This window comes from Natrix helvetica (assembly GCF_964273705.1).
Source record: "Natrix helvetica genome assembly, chromosome: 14".
Classification (NCBI taxonomy): Eukaryota; Metazoa; Chordata; class Lepidosauria; order Squamata; family Natricidae; genus Natrix; species Natrix helvetica.
Genome location: NC_138564.1, coordinates 3,596,672 through 3,614,171, shown reverse-complemented (window position 1 = coordinate 3,614,171; position 17,500 = coordinate 3,596,672). Strand labels below are relative to the sequence as shown.

Below are 17,500 nucleotides of genomic sequence, written 5' to 3'. Positions count from 1 at the left end.
TCTGACTTTTCTCACCCCCCCAATTCTTGGTAACACCAAGATTCCCCCCCCTGCAAAAAAAACCTTCTGAATGTTCTGAAATTGTAGTAGGAGTTCTTCTTCAGATGTGGTCTCCACTAAGGTGTTTCTCTTTGGTCTTCCTTCCAGATGTTGGACAACCTGGAACAGAGATTTTTTACATGCCAGCAATGGCAGGAACAGGTAACTACTAGATCTCTTCTGTACCCTGCTTTTTTCCCTACCTGGAATGGTGCCCTCTTTGGGGCCCACTCGGCACCTAAGGTTGGGGGTGACATTTGAAAGCTGCCATTTATGGACCGCTAGTTCAAAGGGACGCTCAGTGGCTAAGACACTGAGCTTGTCGATCAGAAAGGTTGGCAGTTTGGCTGTTTGAATCCCTAAGTGCCATGTAACGGAGCGAGCTCCCGTTCCTTGTCCCAGCTTCTGCCAACCGACCAGTTCGAAAGCACATAAAAATGCAAGTAGAAAAATAGGGACCACCTTTGGTGGGAAGGGAACACCGTTGCGTGAGCCTTCGGGGTTTAGTCATGCCAGCCACATGACCACGGAGACGTCTTCGGACAGCGCTGGCTCTTTGGCTTTGAAATGGAGATGAGCAGCGCCCCCTAGAGTCGGGAACGACTAGCCCATATGTGCGAGGGGAACCTTTATCTTTAAAGCTAGTTCAGCTCTCCTACCACAGAAGATTGAAAATCCTTTATAACACTTAGAGAGGGAGGTGGATGTCCACAAATGGTTTTGCAGGGAGGAAGGCCAACGATCGGTTGGATTGTTCATGTTTTCAAAAAATATAAAAAAAATCACCCCTTCCTTGTTCCTCAACCTCTGTCTCTTAGACTCATTTAATTACATTTTATCATCCCCTCTTTCCCTGGGAACCTTGGGCAAACAGCTGCCCCTTAGTGCCTTCTCTGGTCTTTATGCATTGCCGCACCTTAACTGCATGGCTTCTGATGACTCACAATCGCGACACACAACCACCATCAACGGCAGATCCCATAGATCCCGAGACAGACAGTACCTCCCGCTCAGCTGATGTCCTCTTGGCCACGACCCCAAAATTGATGAGGGGGAAAAAGGCTGCAGGGAAACTGAGAAGGAATTGGGGGAAAATGGGCATAGCTGGTGGACGGAACCCCCTCCCATGGGTGACCAGGAACTGATTTTATGAGGGCACTTTGTCCCAGGTGGCATTGAAGTTGGGATAAGACCAGTCCCTCCATTTTGAATGCTCCCATTTAAGGGACGTGGTAGCCATTCTTCTGTTGACCTCAAGGCAATCTATGGTCAAGTATAGGTGCGTTAGAGTCAAAGGTGGTATATATTCTGCCAGTTCGGACTGGTTCGCACAAACCAGTTGTGGAAATCACAGGTGGTCCCTCCCACCCATCCTGCCTTTATGCCATCCCATTTGGGCACTTTTTTTTAGCCAAAGGGCATGCACGGAAAGCTGAGCGCATGCGTGGATGAGGAGGCGCGTGCAAGGGGCGGGATGACTCAGTGGGTAAGACGCCGAGCTTGTCGATCAGAAAGGTCGGCAGTTCAGCGGTTCAAATCCCTAGCGCCACGTAACGGAGTGAGCCCCCGTGACTTGTCCCAGCTTCTGCCAACCTAGCAGTTGGAAAGCACGTTAAAAAATGCAAGTAGAAAAATAGGGACCACCTTTGGTGGGAAGGGAACAGCGTTCCGTGCGCCTTCGGCGTTGAGTCATGCCGGCCACATGACCACGGAGACGTCTTCGGATAGCGCTGGCTCTTTGGCTTGGAAACAGAGATGAGCACCGCCCCCTAGAGTCGGGAACGACTAGCACAGGTGTGCGAGGGGAATTTTTACCTTTATCTTTTTAGGGAAGGTAAGTGAATACCTCCCCTGGTTAGAGTTTAAGAACATCGGTTTGGGTGTGACTAAAAGAAACCTTTGGAGACATCTTGTTTTCACAAAAGGAACCCTCAAAATATTACTATTTTTTTTGCGTTTCCTTTCTGTCTTCATATTACACTGAAATCATATTTGCAGTGGGGGAACTCCACAGCCAAGGTATCCACCAGAAGGTGAAGGGCTTGACCAATGGTATTGTCCATGTATCTCAAGGAACGTGGAAGAGTCCCACCAAACCCTTTGGAGCCCTCTCGTGACCTCTGGCAGCCACTTACTTTTTTTTTTACCATATTCAAGGCGAGACCCAAGGTGTCCTGAGCCACAGCATCAGGCTACTGCGAAAACGTTGCGTTTCCTTCCCAAAGATTGCGATTGTCCCTTGTTCCGTAGAAGACGGTGAAGCAACAATTGCCCACCCGTCTTTCAAGTGGTGGTGTGCTTCGTTGAAAATGCCACCCGTTCTGTCCAGAACAAGGACATCAGAAGAAGTCACTTCTGATGACAATGAGGATGTCCCATGGGTAGAGTAGATCTGGGTGAACCCTCCCCTCCATTTTTTTGCCCTGTGGTCAACATCTGCTGCAATCAGAAGCCCCCACCCACCCACCCACCAGAGAGGCACTGTTGTGGTCCACCAGTGGAGCTGGCAGCAGATTCAAACAGTGAGGAGGTTGGGGAGGAACCTGGGCCAGTCCTGGAGTCTGGGGAAGGATCTGATGAGGGCTCTGTGTTGGTGGCAGAGAGGGGGCCAGGGCCATATGCCAGTTATCAGCTGCCTTCGGAGTCAGACATCAGTGAGGCAGACGAACAGCTGGAGCCTGTTCCCAGTGAGCGCATGCGCAGAGTTGCCAGATGAAAGGAACAGCTAAAGAACAGGGGTTGACTTGGGAGTAAGGCCACAGGTGGACGATGAATGGCCCCTCCCAGAGGAAATAAAAGAGGAGCGAAAGGGGAGTGGAGTTTGCAGGAGACCATTAGTTCGCTTCATTGGTTCATAACTCTCCGAGACTCCTTGACAGGTTCTGCAGATATCAACCTGACAGCTCTCTAAGCCAGATGAGGTCTGTGACTGTAAATCCTCCCTCGAAAGACTTTGCTGGATGTGAATGAGCAGAATTCACAGTCAATTAATAAAAGGGTTTTTGGTTGGGACCAGGAGTTTGCTTCCTGCTCTTGGGAAACCTCAGTCAGAACAGGCACCACGAGAGTGGAAGACCATAAACACTGGCAACATCTGAACCCACTTAAGCTCAGTGCCCCCTCACAAAAAGCCAAGATGAAGCCATGCCAAGGTCTGAGTGCAAGCCAGCTTCCTCCCCACCTCCTTGCCTTTAGCCTTGAGAGAGAAACTCTGCGGTCGACGGGTGGGCTCAAACGCAGCACTCCAGAAACAAGCAAAGCCCATGCCTCCTCCTGCCTCCTTCCCCCTGGGGGGGAGTGGGGGGGGGAGAACATCTCCAGAACTTAGGACCAGGCCAAGTGTGGTCTGTGTCGCAGGGTTTGGTGGGGGAAGAGGAGAACTTAAACACAACAGCGTTGTGTCGTTTCGCAAAGGATGTGCTGACAGTTTTGTTTCTCCCTTTCCTTCTCCCTTCCTTTGTTCTCTTCCCTCCCGCCTCTCCGATTTTCTTCCTCGGTATGCCCCATTTTTCCTTCCCCACCCCGAACCCCTCCCTCCCTCTCCTCCCTCCCTTCCGTACCCCCCCAGGGTTAATCAGTTGTAGGAGCCAGGCGGTCCAAGAAAACCCCAGTTCCAACATGGGGCTGGAGGCCATTATCAGAAAGGCTCTCATGGGTAAATATGACCATCGGTGGGACGAGCCCGCTCCTCTCAGTACCAATGCTTTTAACCCTCTGAATGCCAGCCCAAGCTTGCCCGCTGTTCTGCCTGTAACCTCTGCTGAAGGACAGATTGACGAGATTCATTCTTCCACGCCAGGTCGGCTCAGTTGCGTCATTAATCCTCTCTCTGTCTCCCATCCTTCCTTCCTTCCTTCCTTCCTTCCTTCCTTCCTTCCTTCCTTCCTTCCTTCCTTCCTTCCTTCCTTCCATTCTTCTCCTGTGTGTTGTGTTGTGTGTTCGTGTCGTGTCATGCCGCCGATTAATTCCTCCCTGGGTTTCTTTGGTCTCTTTGTGTGTGTGTGTGTGTGTGTGTGTGTGTGTGTCGATGAGCGCTTTGCCAACGTAACCCCGTCGCTGGCTTTCCATAAACCACTGACCCTTTGGGCTGTCTTCTCTTTTTTTTCCCGTTCTCGTTTTTCCCCCCCCACGTTGACTGCTCTGTATCCTCACAAACACGTTGTTAGAAAGGTGGGGGTTTCAGGGAAGTACGCTGGGGTTCACACCCAGGGGTGGGTCTTCAAAAATTTTAGCAAGGGGTTCTCTGCCCGATTGCTGGGTGGGTGTGGCCATGGTGGCCTCCTGCACCACGGCAGGGCGTTTTTGCTCTCCCTGGGCTCCGGAGGGTTCTCCCGAGCCTCCGGGAGGAGAAAAACGGCCTCCCCGGGCTCTGGAGGCCGCGAACTTCCGGTAGGCCCTTTTTTTGCCCTCCCGAGCCTCTGCGTGCACCCTACACTTACCTGCACCCAAAGTGGGCCACGTGGGGACTCCTGGAGGAGCGGGGTGGATTGGGCGGGGCCAGCCAGCAGTGGGATTCGTGGGTTGTCCGAACGGCACAGAATCTTAGCTAGAGGTTCTCCCGAACTCCTGCCAATCTCCCAGCAGCCCACCCCTCGTTCAGACCCCCAGCAGCCCAGGATAAGGGACAGGAATGCCAACCCCTTGGAGACGGAGGATAAAGGGTACATATAGTCCTTGACTCACAGCCGTTCATTTGGTGAACGTTGAAAGTTACATCGGCACTGAAAACAGGGACGTACGACCGTTTTTCACACTGAACGACCGTTGCAGAATCCCCGTGGTCACATGATCAGAATTCGGACCCTTGGCAACTGGCTTGTACTTATGACGGTTGCACTGATCCCCGGAGTCACGTGATTCCCTTTTGCGACCTACCGACAAGTAAAACCCACGAGGAAGCCTGATTCGTTCGACGACCGCATTGCTAACTGAACAAACTGCAGTGGTTCCACTTAAGAACCGTGGCAAGAAAGGTCATCAAATGGGGCAAAATTGACAGCTGTATCGCATAGCAATGGGAAATTGGGGGCGGCGGGGGGGGGGTGTCAGTTGTGGCCGTAACTCAAAGGACTACATGTACTTCTCTTTCACTTCACAACAAGTGCAGAAAAAACCAGCCGTAAAATCTAGTCCGATCGCACGGGTCCCTCAATTTTACGACTTGCAAGGAAAGGACGATCCTTTACAGTTGTAAGTGGAGGACGATCCATCGTGCAAAATGAAAGCACAGGTGGTACAAATCGAGGAGAAGCTGCTGAGGTTGAATGGAACATTTTGAGAGGATCTGGGTGCTCTCTGAGCTTCCTTGTTTTCTTGTGGACGTTTCATTACCCAAACTAGGTAACATCATCAGTGCCAGCACGAGCTGGTCACTGTTTGGTATTCAGAGGTGGCATTCAGCCGGTTCGGAACGGTTTGGGCAAACCTGTAGCGGAGATCAGCCCCGGCACTATGCCATCCTATTTAGCCATGTTTTTGATGCGTGGAAGGCCGGGTGTATGCGTGGACAGTGTGCGCGCCCAGCGAACCGGTGCTAGAAATAAGTGAAACCCACCGCTGTTGGTAGTGAAAGGTCTACAACAAAAGAACCAAGTTCAGAGAGCACCAAGGGCCCTAAGGCCTCCTCTTCCACCACTCCACAAACGCCATTCCTTCTGGCACTGATGATGTTACCTAGTTGGGTGTTGAAACGTCTCCAAGAAAAGAACTCCGATTAGAGAGCACCAAGGGCCCTAAGGCCTCCTCTTCCACCACTCCACAAACGCCATTCCTTCTGGCACTGATGATGTTACCTAGTTGGGTGTTGAAACGTCTCCAAGAAAAGAACTCCGATTAGAGAGCACCAAGGGCCCTAAGGCCGCCTCCTCCACCACTCCACAAACGCCATTCCTTCTGGCACTGATGATGTAACCTAGTTGGGTGTTGAAACGTCTCCAAGAAAAGAACTCCAATTAGAGAGCACCAAGGGCCCTAAGGCCGCCTCCTCCACCACTCCACAAACACCATTCCTTCTGGCACTGATGATGTTACCTAGTTGGGTGTTGAAACGTCTCCAAGAAAAGAACTCTGATTAGAGAGCACCAAGGGCCCTAAGGCCTCCTCTTCCACCACTCCACAAACGCCATTCCTTCTGGCACTGATGATGTTACCTAGTTGGGTGTTGAAACGTCTCCAACAAAAGAACCCATCTTAGAGAGCATCAAGGGCCCCTCATTCCCAGCCTGAGCTACAAATATTCTCCTTTATTGATAGAGAACATGACGGTGGCCTTCTGAACTTCCAGGCTAGGCTTTAGAGCGATGGCCATTGGGGCCCTTCATGTGGTCACATCCTTGAAGACCAAAGAGGAATCTCTCTGGGCCACTCACCCCACTTTCCTTACAGACTCCCATGGAGACGTACGTGACGGTCATTAGTTGGGGCAGAAATGGTCCCAATAGATGTAACGGATTCAGATCCTGGGTTCTATGCTGCTGTTGGCCAAAGAGTTGCCAATATCGCCATAGATCTAGTGTGCACCGGAAGCAGAGCAGAGAGAGAAGGCTGTGTCCTCACTCTTCCTCCCAGGTCTACACCAAAGAGACATAATCTTCTCCAAATATTCTTCCAGATAATTCTGCCCCTGCCTGCAAAATTTGTGTGGGGGGTAAAAGTTTTGGGAGAAAACACCCCCCCTCCCTATTTTCATAAGAGCTTGGCCTTCAGATCTTATTTTGAGAACAGTTAATCTTTGGAGCCGGAGCGATGCCTTTCATTTCAAGCTGTTGGATAACCACTTGTCCAAAGTGGTCTGGGGTTTCCTGCCTAAGCAGGGGGTTGGACTAGAAGACCTCCACGGTCCCTTCCAGCTCTATTCTATTCTAATTTCAGGAGGGGAACAGCTGTTAGCCCCAAATTTTGCTAGGGTCTAATACGCTTCAGCCCCCTCCTGTGATCCTTGGCAAACTTTGAGAGTTAATACAGAGAGTCTTCGGCTTAAACCAGGGGTGTCCAACTTGGGAACTTTAAGACTTGTGGACTTCAACTCCCAGAATTCCCCAGCCAGCATGGCTGGCTGGGGAATTCTGGGAGTTGAAGTCCACAAGTCTTAAAGTTCCCAAGTTTGGACACCCCTGGCTTAAACAGTTTGTTGAGTGATGGTTTTTTCACAGTTACGACCTTTGCTGCATCTCACGAGATCAAAATTCAGACGCTTGGCAACTGGTTCATATTTTTGACCGTTGCTGTGATCTGCTTTTGTGACCTTCTGACAAGCAAAAGTCCACGGGGAAGCTTAACGGCCGGGGGACTAACTTTGATCAACGGCAGCGATTCACTTAACAACAACCGCACAGAAAGGTCGTAAAATGGGGCAAAACCCACTTAGCAAAAGTCTCTCTTGACAGCAGAACGGTTGGCCTCTCTTGTGGTCGTAAGTCAAGGACTACCTGTCATTGGGGTGAAATGGTGGGGGGAGGCCTTTCTTTTTTTCTCAGCCTTCTCTCTCTCTCTGTTTCTGCTACCTGCTAAGCCTCGTTGTTCTGTTGTGACCAGGTCCCTGGGAAGATGCGTTGGGAGGGCACCAAACCTTTCCACTGTCAAACTCGATTTCATTGAGGGCTACATCAGGGTTGTGTTTGACCTCGGGTGGGGCGGGGGGCGTGGCCAGCTCGATGTCACTTATGTCAGGGGCTCCTATGGTGGGCCAAGCGCTCTGCCAGCGGAAACGGGCTCCCGAAGTCCGTTTTAGGCTGCAGCAGCCTTCTGCAACCCTCAGCCAGCGAAAACAGGCTCCCAAAGTCCGTTTTCAGCTCCAATGGCCTCCTGCAACCCTCTGCAGCTCACCTGAGCTCCATTTTCGCTGGCAGAGCACACACACACACCAGGACTCAGTGTCCATGGCCGTCCCACGGACCAGTTCTAAGCACACCGTGGGCCGGATCTGACCCACGGGCCTTGAGTTTGACACCCCTGACGTAGTATGACTTTCTCCCGGGAGTTCGAAAAATGTTTTCTTTTTTTTTTTCCCCTACAGGAGGGGGGAAGCCAAAGGCCGCCGCCCGAGCGAACAGTCGGAAGGCCAGATCTCCAGCGCCCGGCCTGTCCTCCACCACCGAGAGGCCGCCATCCGTTTCATCCGTTCACTCCGACGGGGACTGTAACAGGAGGACACCTCTAACCAACCGGGTTTGGGAGGACAGGCCATCATCCACAGGTACTAGCGCTTCCTTCGACACCAGGTTTGCAATTCCCAGGAGTGCCAGGCGCAGAGAATCGGGTTAGGTCGTGGCATGTTCAAGCCCCACCCCCCCACCCCCACGAGAATCTGGCCAATATGAAGTTCAACACTAAATTGTCACTTTATAAGGATCAATTAAAGTCTGGAAGGGTTGGGGTTTTGAGTGTTTGTGGCAATGTGACGACTCTAGGCTGATGACTCACTTCACTCCATCACCCATCTCTGCCTGCACTTCTACAAACAGGTGGAGTTGGAGATAAACGTGTTGAACTGGCAAACCACACAGTAGCTTGGCTGGGAAATGCATTATCAGTCATAGCAACCAGTAGAGTAGAAGGGGGCCCAAATACAAAAGAGAGCCATCAAGGTGGAGTGGTTGAAGGGCTGGACCTGGAATGAGGAGACTTGGGTTCAATCTCTGTAGCCACAGAAGTCCTCAAGTGACAATGAGTCTTCTGTCCTTGGCCCAACAAAACCTTACATGTTGTAGGAAAGCTTTGGATTGAATGAGATGTAAGTCTCATTCAATATTGGCATGTGGAAGCAGGGCAGCAGATGACTTTGAGAAGGTAGGCTGACGTGGGTATGACGAGGATGAGTTAGCCCCGATGACACCTGGACTTCCCTTCTTCATCACTGTGGAAGTGACTTTGGGCCCGTCACTCTCTCTCAGGGCAGCCTAGACCCCAGGGTTGTGCTGGTGACAGACTCAGATAGTGAGGAGGAACATGGGTCAGCCCTGGTGTCTGGGGATGGCTCTGATGAGTGCTCTGCTTCGGACGCAGAGATGGGGCCAGGGCAGTCTGACAGTTATCAGCTGCCTTCGGAGTCGGAGATCAGTGGGGCAGAAGAACAGCTGGAGCCTGTTCCCGATGTGCACATGCGCAGAGCTGCCAGGAGAAGGGAACAGTTGAGGAACAAGGGCCAACTCACAGAGGAAGTGGTTTAGTGGTCTAAAGACACAGGTGGACGATGAATGGCCCCTCCCAGAGGAAATAAAAGAGGAGTGAAAGGGGAAGGGAGTTTGCAGGAGGCAATTATTTCGCTTAATTAGTGTGAAGATTTGTTTGTGACTCTCAGAGACTCTTTGCCAAGTGTTTTCTCGTACAGTTGCATTTGCACGATATCGGCCTGGCAGCTCTCCAAGCCTGATAAGGTCTGTGGTTGTAAATACACCCTTGAAAGACTGTTTGCCGGGACTTTGCTGGATGTGAATGAGAGGAATTCATAAAAAGGGGTTTTGTCGGGACAAGGAGTCTGCTTCGTGATTTTGTGAATCCTCGGTCAGAACAGGTTGTTACTTAGAAAAAGAGGAGGGGGTTTCTACCCTCCTTTTTGCTCCTCAAGGAGGGATGGGCTACAAACCAATAAACCAGCAACCAGCTTCTGTGACCTCTTCTCCAGGGGACAGCATTGGAATTTCATTTCTTACACCACTTATGCTTGGTGCCATCTTCTTAGAGGTCGATGAATCAGAGGTGAGACAAGGAATGAGGACCATGAAGTGGTGTCTGAGAATTTGGACCTTGACGTGGTTTGCCCAGTCAAGAGGACATGTGGTTTGGGTGCCCTGGTTACTTCTCCGGAGCTTCGTCTGGGATGTCTCCCTCTCAGCCCTTTTCTTCTCTCCCTTCCCAAGAGTTCTCCCAAAGGCTCTTCTTTCAGGAGGCAACTTCACTCCCTTGTTTTTTCTTTGGAGACGTTTTGCTTCTCATCCAAGAAGCTTCTTCAGCTCTGACTGGATGGTGGGGAATTGAAGGAGCTTCCACAGGATGAGAAGTTAAAAGTCTTCATAAAAACAACAAGAAGAAAGTCCAGTTGTCTCCCGAAAAAACACCTTTGGGACAACCACGACCTGGATGACTGAGAATCTCCATAAATAGAATTCTTTTATTGGCCAACTATGATTGGACACACAAGGAATTTGTCTTTGGAGCATATGCCCTCCCTTCATCTTTTGTTTTCTTTCCCCCTCCTTCCTTCCTTCCTTCCTTCCTTCCTTCCTTCCTTCCTTCCTTCCTTCCTTCCTTCTGTTCTTCCTTCATTGAATAGAATAGCACAGAATTCTTTATTGGCCAAGTGTGATTAGACATACAAGGAATTTGTCTTTGGTGCAGATGCTCTCAGTGTACATAAAAAGACAAGATACATTTGTCAAGAATCATAAGGTACAGCGCTTAATGATAGTCACAGGGTACAAATAAGCAATCAGGAAACAATCAATATCAATATAAATCATAAGGATACAAGCAACAAAGCTACAGTCCTGCAGTCATAAGTGGAAGGAGATGGGTGATAAGAACGATGAGAAGACTAATTGTAATAGATGCAGACTTAGTAAATAGTTTGACAGTGTTGAGGGAATTCGTTGTTTAGCAGAGTGATGGCGTTCGGGGGAAAACTGTCCTTGTGTCTAATTATTCTGGTGTACAGTGATCTATAGCGTCGTTTTGAGGGTAGGGGTTGAAACAATTTGTGTCCAGGATGTGAGGGGTATGTAGATATTTTCACAGCCCTCTTTTTGTCTCGTGCAGTGTGCAGGTCCTCAACGGAAGACAGGTTGGTAGCCATTGTTTTTTCTGCAGTTCTGATTCTCCTCTGAAGTCTCTGTCTGTCTTGTTGGGTTGCAGAGCCAAACCAGACAGTTATGGAGGTGCAGATGAGAGACTCAACCATTCCTCTGTAGAGGAGAATCAGTAGCTCCTTGGACAGTTTGAACTTTCTGAGTTGACGCAGAAAGAACCTTCTTTGTTGTGCTTTTTTGATGACGTTTTTGATGTTAGGTGTCCATTTTAAGTCTTGAGATATGATAGAACCTAGGAACGTGAAGTTTTCTACTGTTGATGCTGTGATGTCTAGTATTGTAAGAGGTGGAAGTATTGGGGGGGGGGGGAGGTTCTCCTAAAATCTACCACCATTTCTACAGTTTTCAGTGCGTTTAGTTCCAGATTGTTCTGGTCGCCCCACAACTTTCCAAGAGTTATGAACTCCCCCTTAGATGGGATTCTGTGGTGCTGAGGGCCATTTCTTCCGCCTCAGAAGACCTTCTCAAAAGGGGGAAGCTCCTGGTGTGAACTCTGCGAGTGCAAGGAAGAGTGAAAGGAGAGATGGGTTGGGGTCTCTTGCACACCAAGGTTAACTTCCTACCCAAATTCTTGGGAGAGGCCCCTCAACGCCGTTTATCCCTCCTTCCTTTCCATCATCCTGCAGGTTCAACACCGTTTCCATACAACCCCTTGACGGTGAGACTTTCCACAGGAGTCGTGAGCGGCCCGCCACCCGCCACGGCCACCGTTCTGCAGGGCAACGCCAGCACCCAGAACCACGGCTGGGAAGAGGAGCCGAAACCGTTGCTGGTTTCACAGTATGAGACTCTCTCGGACAGTGAATGAGAAGAGAGAAAAGGCGTGTGACGGGAAGACCAATGGACAGATGGACGTGATGGCTATGGAACGGGTCAGGGCTGGGGGATTCTGGGAGCGTGTCTCCTTCAGACCAGCTGCCGGAGCTGTTTTGGGGTTGGGGTGGGGAGTCCTTTTGTTTAATTTTTTATGACATCTGGAAAGAGGGTATTTAAAAACGACAACCCACCACAACGAAAGAAAGCTAAATAGGTTTGAAGCCTTAAAAACAACCCAGGAAATGGAGCCCACCACCCCGTCAGATTTGGGATGAGGCTGATGGCCAAGAGGGAGGGCCTTTGAGATGGCCAAGTCTACCCAACACTCAGGGGGGTTCACATCTTCTGCGTCAACTTTGTCCTTCAGCCCAGCAAAGAAACGAGGGTGAAGGAAGAATGTTGGCTTGGTCAAACTCTTGCTGAGGTTCACCTTCCAGTGAAGCCCCAAGTACCTTCTTGGGATGGGCTGGTGACCTAATACTTGAATCACAGACCATCCAACCCCTTTTCCCGTATCTCCTCGTCTTAGCTTAATGAGGGACCACCATGGTGGAGCTGCGGGTGGTTGGTCATCTCCCAAGGCGATCCAATGAATTACAGATCTCGTTTCTGGCCATTCAAAGCAGGAGAGTAGGGGCCTTTCTCCTTGCTCTGTGCCCTTGTTGAAGTGTGAACTTGGAACACGTTAGAAGAAGGTAGCTGGATTTTGGGGTGCAGAGATGGGCGTCAAGGAGGAAAACCGAAAGAGGGAAGGTTGTTTGGGACAGTGGGGAGAAGAAATTGGAATATCCATCAGGGATAGTTCCTTTAGACATTAGGGCAGGGGTGTCCAAACTTGGGAACTTTAAGACTTGTGGACTTCAACTCCCAGAAGGAATTCTGGGAGTTGAAGTCCACAAGTCTTAAAAGTTCCCAACTATGGACACGCCTGCTGCTGTGGGTATCATCTATAGCAGTGTTTCTCTACTGTGGCCCCTTTAAGACCGGGGGGGGGGGGGCTTCAACTCCCAGAATCCCCCTGGGCTGGGGAATTCTGGGAGTTGAAGTCCCCCCATCTTCATCGGGCTGAGATTGAGAAACATTGATCGACAGGGTATATTTTTGTTACATTTGAGAGAGGGGGGGGGAATCGATGCCAGATAATTTCAGAGGGTTATTTTTTAATTCTCGGTTTTTTGGGGGGGTGGGGGGGCGAGGAAAGACTCTAAAACAGTGTTATATGCTGCTTCTTCTTTCATTTTGGTCGCTACCCTTGTACACAGAGGGGGTTTCTATGTGGTGTGCGAGATTTTTTGAGCTGTTTGTCCATTGTATGGAAATGTCCAGAGGTAACCACGATCCAGCCAAATGGTCCTGTAATTCAGTAGAATGTATTAACGTAGCTCTTTTATTAAAAAAAAAAAAGAAATGTGAATATATATCTATAGGTATATATAGATATATATTAATGCAGACAAACACACGCAAACACACCCAGTTACACACACATCCACACATATCATTTCCGGAGTCTTTTAATCACCTGTAAGGGATAAAGCAAAGGGAGACCATCGTATTTTTTTTTTTAAAAAAAAGAATTGTTTGAGAAGAATAAGAGAATCTTGCAGGAAAGTTGAAACAGGTAGTTTTTGAATTGGGGCAGGGGTGTGGGGAGAGGCTCCCTCCCCCCCCCTTTTAGCTCTCACAAACCACCATGCCTATCATTCAAAGTGGTCTCACTTGGTCATCTGTTTTCCTTCCTTTCCTTTCCCTGTCCTACCCGCAAACAATGAATCTCAACCTTGTTAACGTTGAGCTGTGTGGACTTCAGCTCCCAGCATTCCCCAGACAGCCATGTTGGAAGTCCATATTACTTAAAAGTGGCTAAGATTGGGAAATTCTGCCCTCGATGCGATGGATGGTTGTCAGATGTTTCTCTTACTGAATTCTTGAGGCCAAGGATCCCAGGTAGTTGAGGTTTTTTTTTTCTGGAGCAGACCAGAGCCATGTTGGCGTAGCTGAAAAAAGGACAATATCACACTGTTGGCATCGCCCCAACGTGGTTTAAATTTGTTTCTACGGTGAAGTTTGCTTTCCCGGCCATTTTTTTCTTCTTCTTCTAACTCATCCTCTTCATTTTCTCCTATCGATGCAGCTGCTTGTTACAGTATATTAAACTCCGGCATGCATTCTTAATTTTTTTGCAAAACTGGCATATGTGTAAAAAAAAAAAAAAAAAAAAGCTCAGAAAAGATTCAGGGATTGGGAGGGGAGGGGGGGAATTAAGAGGAATCTCTCTGTTTTCCACCTGTTAAGATTTCTGAGTTTCTGAGGCTGAAGGATTCGGCCCAGTGGGGCTGAAGAATGTCCCCACTTCCCCAATCCCAGTTAAGTCTTGACGACGAAGGACCTGCAGTCAAAGATGCGTTAGCACAGACATGGAAGGCTGTTCTGGTGATAGACAAGTTATGTGGGGAACAAAGAAACAGATTAATAGAGTTGGAAGGGATCATCTAGTCCAGAGGTGTCCAAACTTGGGAACTTTAAGACTTGTGGACTTCAACTCCCAGAATTCCCCAGCCAGCCAGGCTGGCTGGGGAATTCTGGGAGTTGAAGTCCACAAGTCTTAAAGTTCCCAAGTTTGGACACCCCTGATCTAGTCCAATCCACCCCAGTCGAAGCAGGAGACCCTACACAACTAGACTTCAAGCACAGCGCAGTCTCTGTTAAAAAGAAACCCCAAAACCTACTTGGGACAAGGCCAGATCTTGCTAAATACTTTGATAGCAGATACTATCTCACAAGGAAGAAAGGAAATCAAGCTCACAGGAGAGTTGGCATTTAGTGTTCTGACGGAGGCCTCCCAAGAGCACAAAGCCGACTCCTCGTCCCGATAAAAACCCCTTTTATTTCACTTTAAAGGGAATTCCTCTCCAGCAAAGTCCCGGCTAACAGTCTTTCATGAGATTTCACAACTACAGGTTTTTATCAGGCTTGGAGAGCTGCCAGGCTGATATCCTCCAAACTCCATGTTGTAGCAGCAATTCCTTGGCCAGAAGTCAGGAACAGATCTTCACCTTAATGAGTTGAACTCCTGCAAACTCCACTCCCCTTTTGCTCCTCTTTTATTCCCTATGGGAGGGGCCATTCACTCTCCACATATGCCTTTACTCCTGAGTCAACCCCTGTTCCTTATCTGTTCCCTTCTCCTGGCAGCTCTGCGCATGCGTAAACTGGGAACAGGCTCCAGCTGTTCTTCTGCCCCACTGATCTCCAGCTCCGAAGGCAGCTGATAACTGTCAGACGGCCCTGGCCCCCTCTCTGCCTCCGACACAGAGCCCTCATCAGAGACTTCCCCAGACTCCAGGACTGGCCCATGTTCCTCCCCAACCTCCTCACTGTCCGAATCTACTCTGCTGGCAGGCCACAACATTTAGAAGCTGCTCTAGATGTTTGTTTGTTTGTTTGTTTATTGGATTTATATGCCGCCCTTCTCCCAAAGGACTCAGGGCGGCGTACAACATTTTAAAAAACACATATTACAAAAGTTAAAAAGGAAATTAGATAAGAGTATCCAAAAACAAACCCAATTCATATTAGCAATAACATTTTAAAAATTAGATTAAAATTAACAATTAAATCAATCATTTATTTCATTTTGTTCAGGCCAGTTGTCAGGGACATGGTCTTCTTCTATATCTTAGGAAGGCTGTCCAGCTTTGAAGAACCTCAAAGTTCTTCTGGGACAGGAACAATTAAGCATGCCCCGTGTACATTCCACATGCCCAGTTTTCCACACAGTAAAGATCATGCCTCTGCCTTAAACAGATTCAGATCCAGTCAGTGTCTGTCCATGTGTTACCTTACAAGAGGAGGCGATGTTCTCCCTTGTACCTTGGTGGGCTCCCATGCGGTTTATTCTTGGCCTCATCGACACAAAGCTTACAAGCACCGCCGATAGGCAAGCAAACAAAACTAAAGGTAGAAGAGAAAGGACGCTCACCCAGCCTACCACAACTTTTGTGTGTTCTATCCGCTGCCTTGTTTTGAAAACCACCAATTAGACATCTTGCTTTTGAGAGCCGCAGCTGGGAAGGGGGCCAATGTATCATAGATCAAAAGCGTAACCCGCCAGATGTGCCTAGAAGTTGTTGAGAAGAGGGATTGACCACGGAGGCTCCACCATCAGGGTTTTTTTGCCTTTGGAATCTCAAGTTTTGTAGTCAGAAAAAACTCCTTAGGGGCCACGGGACCTTCAAACCAAATCTTGTCTCCATTTCTCGTCTGTGCTGTGGGGAAGAAGGGATGGCCGTTGCAAACTAGCTTGCAGTGAAGAGTCCTTCAGCTCCTCTCTTTCACTCTTCAGTAGGATTTTTTTCTCTCTCCTCCGATCGATCGAAGCCAAATCTTCAACTCAATCGTTGAAAGTCCTCGAGGAACATCAACGATAGACCAGTCTACCTTGACTTTTGTTTCATCGAAACATCTCCTGATCTGATCTTTCCAAGTTGATTTGAGGTCAGTCCCAAGAAGTCAACCTTTCTCCTTGTCTTCTTGAGTGCTGCCATAAAAGTGTTCCTTTTTTTGGGCAACACGGGGGTCTTCCCTGGAGGACCACGCCCAGAGAAGGAGCCAACTTCGCAGTTGGCTCACAAATTCAGGAAGCTTATGTGCAAAATGGCTTTTGTGAACGCGACATACAAGTTGATGTCCTTCAACCCAGCAAGAGTGAAGCCCTCACAAAGGCTGTGCTTTTGAGTCATACCTTGTCCAATTGTGGTTGAAGATGTAGACTTCCCAAAGGTGCCAAGTTATCTGGCACTGCTTGGATAGCTCCAGATCTACCTGAGCTTCATACAAGACACATGTGGTGCAGATGGATAGAAAATGCCCTAAGCCCTTTGCTTCAACCTGTCTCTTCTTCCCAAAGCTTCATGCTGCTGTGCTTTAGACCTTCCTACAGCTGTGTAAATTACTTATCCATAGCATCGCCTCCTCCTCCTCCAATCTTAGTTCAGTTTAGGATGCCTTTGCTGCCGACAAGGTAACTCGGCAGTGATTCAACCAGGCTGAAATCAACTTTATGACTTACAGATAACAGAGTTGGAAGGGATCTTGTAGGACATCTAGTCCAACCCCCAACCCCCCACCCCAAAGCAGGAGTTCCTACACCACTTTATGGACTTCCAACTCCTAGAATTCCTCAGCCAGCTTTTGGGGAGTTGGAAGTCCACATTGGAGGCCCCTGCCCTAGTCTGCCTTGGACTGCGCAGGGACGCACAAATGCCACTGGAAGACAACACAGAGACGTCATCCCTTGCCGGAGTTTGCAAGCGTTACATTCCAGGGAGGGATTTTATGATCCAAACTCCCCCAAAACTCAAACCCTCCTTCCTTTGCAAAAGGTGATTTCTGCCTTGTATTTATTTCTGTGTGTTTGTGGGTGTAAGTGAGTGTGCAAACACAGGCACGCTCTCTTGGGGTCTCTGGATACCTACTGTGTTTGTGTGTGCGCATCTACCCTAGTGGAAATGCAATGCCCCCCCTGCCTTTTCGAGTGCCTGAATCGGTGGCCTGGCACGAGGCTGAAGGGGAGCGGAGTTATGGCAACTGAACCGCTTTTCTTCGGGGTTTGTAACATTTTGCTACTTCTCCAAGCTCCTCCTCCTCCTCTTCTCCTCCTCCTCCTCTTCTTTCTTCTCTTCTTTTTTCTTCTCTTCTTTCTTCTCCTCCTCCGCCTTTCCCCTTCCTCTTCCTTCTCCTCCTCCTGACTGCTTTTGACTTCTTCCTCCTCTTTCCTTCCTTTTGTTCTACATTTCACCTTTTCCGTCTCTCCTCTTCCTCTCCATCTCCTCTCTTCTTCC

At 49.1% G+C, this 17,500-nt stretch overlaps 1 protein-coding gene across 12 annotated transcripts in view; it reads left to right on the top strand.

The window, feature by feature from the left end:
* NCOR2 (nuclear receptor corepressor 2) overlaps nt 1–13,832 on the top strand; it is a 213,267-nt gene extending 199,435 nt beyond the window's left edge. For 10 of the 12 annotated variants that reach the window (XM_081966828.1, XM_081966827.1, XM_081966826.1 and 7 more), the window contains 4 exons: nt 148–201; nt 3,608–3,838; nt 8,054–8,233; nt 11,468–13,832. In XM_081966828.1, the coding sequence (XP_081822954.1) occupies nt 148–201; nt 3,608–3,838; nt 8,054–8,233; nt 11,468–11,649 (647 nt within the window). In that variant the 3' untranslated portion in view covers nt 11,650–13,832. The remainder of the gene's footprint in view (nt 1–147; nt 202–3,607; nt 3,839–8,053; nt 8,234–11,467) is intronic. The other 2 variants (XM_081966830.1, XM_081966821.1) reach the window with 2 other exon arrangements.
* Nucleotides 13,833–17,500: the final 3,668 nt, after the last annotated feature.